At 48.0% G+C, this 7500-nt stretch overlaps 1 protein-coding gene across 1 annotated transcript in view; it reads right to left on the reverse strand.

The window, feature by feature from the left end:
* The window catches only part of stxbp5l (syntaxin binding protein 5L), a gene marked incomplete at both ends in the record, with an annotated part of 156459 nt that overhangs the window by 137399 nt on the left and 11560 nt on the right, over nt 1-7500 (reverse strand). The window contains one exon of the mRNA XM_080535581.1: nt 2290-2387. Coding sequence (XP_080391707.1) covers nt 2290-2387 — 98 coding nt within the window. The remainder of the gene's footprint in view (nt 1-2289; nt 2388-7500) is intronic.

Raw genomic sequence — 7500 nt, forward strand, 5'->3', positions numbered from 1 at the left:
CATGACAACTATCCAGATCAGACGCATTCACAATCACAGAGCTTCTTCACACTTCCGACTGGATTTGGTTCAGAGATCAGCGATGATATTGATCTTTCTTCTACAGACACACACACACACACACACACACACACATACACACACACACACACACACACGTGCACGCACGCACAGATACACAAACCCCGACACACACTTTAACGAGCCTCCTCAAAATGAATTACACGGGGACCCCAGCAGCAGAGACACACAGACACACACAATCAATAACGCTGTCTGAGGGTTTAACTTTGGAGGCCCCAAGATCAATATGGATTTCTTAACTGGAACAAAATATATATATATATATATATATATATATATATATATATATTCCTGCCAAGTGTCAATGTGTTGCTATAGCGATCAGGGCCTGCTACTGTAGGCTGTCACAGGGAGAGATCAGACAGAGAACACACAGAGATGTGAGGTGACAGACAGACAGACAGGCTGACAGACAGACAGACAGACAGACTGACAGATAGACAGACAGACAGACAGACAGAACAGAACAGACAGCAGCCAGACAGCCAGCCAGCCAGACCGACGGACAGGCAGACAGACAGACAGACAGACAGACAGAACAGACAGACAATCAGACAGACACGCAGGCTGACAGACAGACAGGATGACAGACAGGCTGACAGACAGACAGACAAGCAGGCTGACAGACAGGCAGACAAGAAGGCAGCCAGGCAGGCAGGTGGACAGCCAGCCAGCCAGCCAGCCAGACAGACAGACCGACGGACAGGCAGACAGACAGACAGACAGACATTCAATGCATGACAATGAGCCCGTTCTCCGACTCCTCCCTCCACCCCCCCCCCCCCATCCCCTGATACAACACACACACACGAATAAAAACAACAGCCAGGCGTCAGCCACCTCTGACAAAACACTCCTCCCCTGTTCCCATTAACACCCAATCATCGCCGTGACAACCCCACAGCCACGCCCCTTTCTTGCCCCGTCGCCGGGGTGACGGACGACAACCCGATGCAAATGTAATAAGCCTCTCTCCGGTGTCATCGCGCCAGCCATTAGTCTCACCTACGAGACGTAGAGGCGGGCTGTGTGTTGCTATACCACCCCTGGGGAAGCACAAGGACATCAGCAATAACGAAGGCAGAGGTGAGAGAGAGGGGAAGGGAGGGAGAGAGAGAGAGACAAACGAGGGGTGTATTTGGGGACCGTCAGAGAAAGATGACAGGTGTCCTCTGAGCAGATGCTATCAAAGAAGAGGACAGGCAGCGTGTGCGCGTGCGTGTGTGTGTGTGTGTGTGTGTGTGTGTGTGTGTGTGTGTGTGTGTGCGTGTGCGTGCGTGTCACTCAGAGAGAGAGAGAGACAGAGAGAGGAGAAAGGAAATCATTTCAAAGAGAGAGAGAGAGAGAGATAAAGAGGTAGTGAGAAGTGAGGAAAGCGAGAGAAGTTGAGTGACATGAGATCTGAGGCGGCTGTGTTTAGCCTCCCGATGCTAATGCTAATTCACACACACAGGCCTCCGTCAAAAACACACATCTGAGTCATCCCTCCTGACAGCTCTTCATCAAAGAGAGAGAGAGAGAGAGAGAAGTATGAGAGAAAGAGAGAGAGAGAGAGAGAAAGAGAGAGAGAAGTAGGAGAGAAAGAGAGAGAGAGAGAGAGAGAGAGAGAGAGAGAGAGAGAGAGAGAGAGAGTGAGGGGGAGTACGAAAGAGAAATAGGTAGACAGGTAGAGATCCAATTTTGTCAAAACCAATATTTTAATTGAATCACATTTTCTTTTTTTCATTAGCTATTCTTTCTCTCATTCCTCACTCTCGCTTTGTATAACTCTCTCATACACACACATACACACACACACACGCTCCCTCCCTCCCTCCCTCCCTCCCTCCCTCCATCACTCTCTTCATCCCTCCCTCCCTCTCTCCTTCCCTCCATCTCTCCAGGGAGATGAGCTGGTGTGCATCGCTGCTGCAGTGGTCTGACGTGATTACCCAGCCTGCCCCTGGTGGCCACCGCCCATGTGCACTGGGCTCCCCAGGGGCATCATGGGAGAATCAGGATGTATGTATGATGAGCTTGATCACTTACCTGGGGGTATGTACATTGTAGCTACATGTGCCAACCCAGGTGCCTTCTGGGAAGACAGCAGGAGGCGAGGGGGCGGGGACGGACAGGTTTGACGGACAGGTGGCGGTGGCGGTGGCGGAGAGGGAGGAGCCACACGCTTACAGCAGGGAGGAGCTAGAGAGAGCGAGTAAAGGATACATCCGTATTCCGCCCGTTCTGGTGCCGATGGCCACGATCTTCTGGACCGGGTCGAAGGCCAGCGCCGTGGGCTGGTAGGGGAAGCCATGACGTACCGTCTGGAACAGAACACAGGAAATATTCCCATTTTTTAATCAAAGATTCATTACTCAAGTGTTTTTTTTTCCGTAACTCAGCCCCCCCCCCAGAACATCTTAGCATACAACCTTGTCCGACGTGCGTATCATTGAATCTAATAGAGATCCTGCATGAATAAATAATAAAAACACATAAATAAAACACAGGTAAACAGAAGAGAGAGGGGATGTGAGCAGGTTATTGGCATAGACGATGACCCGAGCCGAGCGATACTGAAAAATGTATGCACTCACAGCAATGTAAGTCACTTTGGATAAAAGTGTCATCTAAATGGCATATATTATTATTATATGTGACACGGTCTGGTGGAAAGGGCAGCATGTCAACAGTTCTCAAGTCCGTTTTCAAGTGTTTTTGTGTTGTATTGAAGAACCCACTTGATCAAAGAAAGGTTTTAGGGTCACTGAATACTTCCCTGTCTCGTCTGCCATAGGCTACTGGGTAAGTGATACATGAACAGACGTACGTTTTAGGACGTGTTCAAAAGCAAGGACTGTATGATATATGTGTAGTTATGTGTTTTTAGCATGTTGATTTCAGCGTGTTGTGATGTGCTAAACATGCAGTTAGATGTTCGTAGCGATGTTCCTTTTTAGCGCTAGCCTACTAGCAGCTGTTTTGAGGTGTGTTTTGATTCAGAGTGTGAATTTCTCCGCTATTTTGGTTTGATGTGTACCAACATTCAAAACTGAAAAATGACATTGCCCTACTTGAGGACTTTTTAACCAAGGACCCTGTCACATAATGTCGTCTTTCACCAGCCAGCCATGGTGCTGAAAATGTCATGTGCATTGGGCGCTGTCCACTACCCCTGGTGCTGGCGACTCTGACTGACTCTGACTCTGACTCTGCTCTGAGACTATGGAGCCAGATGTGGTCTTGGCTCCGGCTCTGTATTCACCGGAGCTGTCCGCCCCGGCCATGGTGCTGAAGCTGTCTGGCGGCTCTGACTCCAGTACTGGAGTCTGGCAGTGCAAACACTACCGCCGCTGCCCATTGGCTGGCTGAAACCCACAGAGGCGACATTGACTTCCTGCTGGCGGGGGCGGACAGGGACGGTGGGGCTCTCTGCTATCCACGGGCAAACAACAGGGGGGGGGGTTGGGGGTGGCCCGGGGAGGCTGGGGGGGCGGGGGGGAAGGGGGGGGGGGGGGGAGGGGGGGGGTGGCATCCTGGGAAGCGCTGTTCATCTGTTTCATTTCTCTCTTGCCCGGTTTGTGATTGACGGCGCAGACACACACGCAGACATTTGTTTGTCTGAATTATGGCAACACTCTCTTCTCTCCTTCATCTAGAATTCATAAGCATGAGTATGGAACAGACGAGGAAACCGCGGCCTGAATGAATGAGATGGAGTGGTCATAAACCAAAACAAAATGAGGGAGGGAGGGAGGGAGGGACAGAGAGAGGGAGGGAGAGAGAGGGAGAGAGAGGGGGAGAGAGAGAGGGTAACAAGAGAGAAATCATCCATCTGTGATTACCTCGGGCAGAGGAATACAGAAACAGCACAAGCGGAGCAGAGATATTGGTGAGATACTGGTGTGAATCATGACTTAACAGGGAGGTGTGTGTGTGTGTGTGTGTGTGTGTGTGCTTGCTTCCACATGTGCGTGTGTCTGTATGCATGCCTGGGTGTTATCATTCCATGTGTGTGTTCAGTGTGTGTGTGTCTGTTTGTAGAGTGTGTGTGTGTGTGTGTGTGTGTGTGTGTGTGTCCTTGCTCCATTACTCAGCCGTGTGGTAATGAAGGACTCAGCCTATAGATTTCCATTCAGGAGGCTGTTTTATTACACACTATTAAAAGGCCCAGCAGCCAGACTACCACTGTCTCTCTGCTCCCTGTGTGTGTGTGTGTGTGTGTGTGTGTGTGTGTGTGTGTGTGTGTGTGTGTGTGTGTGTGTGTGTGTGGGTGTGTGTGTGTGTGTGTGTGTGTGTCATAGTCCATCCTCAATGCAATCTAACGCAGCAGAGCTAACAACCCACCTTCCGTTCAGTGGGTTCTATTTTCCTCCGCACAGTCGGAAACTAATAATCACAGGTGCATCATGTGTTGATTGCATCGGTGTTGCCGCAGTAACCAAATGATAACGACATCACAGGTGTGAGTGAAACGGAGGAGGAGGTCTGTTTAAACAGAAGACAACAAAAATGAATGACAGAATGAGACAGAGCGGGAAAGAGGAAGGGATGGAGGGAAGAAAGGAGAGAGAGAGGGATGGAGCCTGTATGTGTGTGTGTGTATGTGTGTGTTATTGATTGCATTGGTATTTCACAGCAACAAAAAATCTTCGCAACATCGCAAGAGTACCTGTTGGAGCAACAACAAAGGAAGTGTGTGTGCGTTTCTGTGTGTGTGTGTGTGTGTGTGTGTGTGTGTGTGCGTGTGCCTTCACACACACACACACACACACGTATGTACGCGCACACACACACACACACACACACACGCACGCGCACGCACGCACACGCACACATTGAACTCTGTGGCTCAGTTGGTAGAGCATAGCACTAACAATGCTTAGGTCGTTTTTTCGGGCTAGGAGCATATACTGAAAAATGTCAAATGTACTATGCACTCACTGCAATGTAAGACACTGTGAATAAAAGCGCCAGCTAAATGGCATACATACACTAACCGAAAACCCTTCATTAGGCCGGCTGAGAGCGTAATTGGCTGACAGAAGTGGAACCCGACGTGCCCTTCTGCTGCTGTATAGGCCTTCCTCCTCAACGTTCGAAACGGTGTGTGTAGGAGCCATGAATATTTTATGTTATGGGGTATTTAGTATTTAGTATAAAAAGCGAATGGGTTTATTATGAGCTTAATCGATTGTTTGTTTATTGCTTTGATCACGTTCATTGTTTGATCTTTCTTTCCCGGAAGTCACATGATTACGGGCGGGGATAGCCTAAAGGTTAGTTGAAGCACCTGTTCACCTGTATGGCGGGAGTGGAGAGAGAGGGGAGACAGAGGTCGCTGTGTTGTTTGTTGACGGCATATTATTTTTTCACGATTTGTTTGATATTCTTCGTTTTGGTCGCTTATGGATTTCTGTACGTCACCGAGTTTGATTGTTTTTTCTATTCAATAAATGCTTTAAACGGAACTTTTTATCTCAAGCGAATTGTTTTGAGCGCGTCATACAACTTCAACCCAGACCCTGCTCAGCGACTTTGGATTTTTGGCTCGATCTAGTCGCTACATCGTGCATTCGGAGATGATTTTCTGCTCACCACAACTGTACAGAGTGGTTATCTGAGTTACCGTAGCCTTTCTTTTTTGGGGGGGCAGTCCCACTCATATTTTAAATGTTATTGATGGATACAGTGAAGATTTAGACAGGAAGGATGGGTGAGAGAGAGAGGAGGGATGACATGCAGGATATGTCCCCGGACGGAATCGAACTGGGGACCCTGCGGTTACATGGTCAGCGCTTAACCCGCTACGCCACCTAAGCGCCCCTACCGTAGCCTTTCTACAGCTCGAACCAGTCTGGAACGTTCTCCGTTGACCTCTCTGATCAACAAGGCGTTTCCGTCTTTCCGCAGAACTGCCCCCTAACTGTACCATTATTGTACCATTCTGAGTAACCCTAACCCTAACCCTAACTCTTAGAGATTCTGTTCTGTGTGAAAATCCCAGGAAATCAGCAGCTTTAGAAATATTCAAACCAGCCCGTCTGGCACCAGCAATCATCCATGCCACGGTCCAAATCACTGAGATCTCACATTTTCCCCCATTCTGATGGTTGATGTGACCATTACCTGAAACTGCTGAACCGTATCTGCCGGATTTTATGCATTGCGCTGCTGCCACACGATTGGCGGACTAATAATAATAATAATAATAATAATAATAATAATAATAATAATAATTATAATAATTGCTTTCATGCATGAAAAGGTACAGGTACCTGATAAAGTGCCTGGCGAGTGTATATATAGCATAGCATAGCAACTCTTATCTAACCTACTGAGGACCAGGAGAGGAGGGACCTTCCTGCTGCAGCAGGCCCAGTGCCATGCACTCTGCCTGGGCTAGAGATGGGGCCGATAGAGCCCCATATGGAGGGGAAAACCATTAAATATACATACAACACAGCCATAGAGTGGATGAAAAATGGATTTACCGTGGTGAATCTTAGAGCTGCTCGTGCATATTTTATAACCTCTAAAGCCATTTTTCTCTACCTCCATCGCTCTTGACACATGGTCTATCTATGCTCACTCTCTCTCTCTCTTCCTCCCTCTCTAGTTTTCCTCTCAAAACTATAAATAAAACACACACACACACAGACACACACACACACACACACAGACACACACACACACACACACACACACACACACACACGCCATGTATATACAGTGGGGAAAATAAGTATTCAACACATGTAGGAGAACTCACATAGCTGGTTTAGTGTGTTTTCTTAATCTGTTCAATAGTTTGTTCCTGTGTCATTCCACTTTATTGCACGTAACTTTTTTTATGGATTGGAGTGTTACAGTGTATTTAGGCTGTGTAGTTTTATTGACTTAATACCAATGTTTGGTCTAATTTTCATGTGAATAGGTGCAAAGGAAATATGTTGAATATATGTCTTTTTTTATTTACTATACTTGTTTCCCCCACTGTATATTCTGTAGATTGTGTGTGTGTGTGTGTGTGTGTGTGTGTGTGTGTCTCTGTGTGTGTGTGTGTGTGTGTGTGTGTGTATGTGTGTGTGTGTGTGTGTGTGTATGTGTGTGTGTGTGTGTGTGTGTGTGTGTGTGTGTGTGCCAGCCTGTCAAAGCAGTTCCATGCCCTCGTTAGTGAAACCTCACCCACCAGTGACCACCTGACACTGGTGGGAGGTCTAGACCCCCACTATGGATGGATATAGAACCCACATCGACACACACACACACACACACACACACACACACACACACACACACACACACACACATAGTTCTGCATGTGCTTGTGTCTGACTCCTGGGTTCAGCCCTGACTATGTCTGTGTGCGCGAGTCTGACTCCTGGCAGATAGCGTTTGATGCTAACCCTCTCCTCCTCTTGTGAGACAGGCGTT

The sequence above is a fragment of the Nansenia antarctica genome (assembly GCF_963989245.1).
Source record: "Nansenia antarctica genome assembly, chromosome: 7".
Taxonomy (NCBI): domain Eukaryota; kingdom Metazoa; phylum Chordata; class Actinopteri; order Argentiniformes; family Microstomatidae; genus Nansenia; species Nansenia antarctica.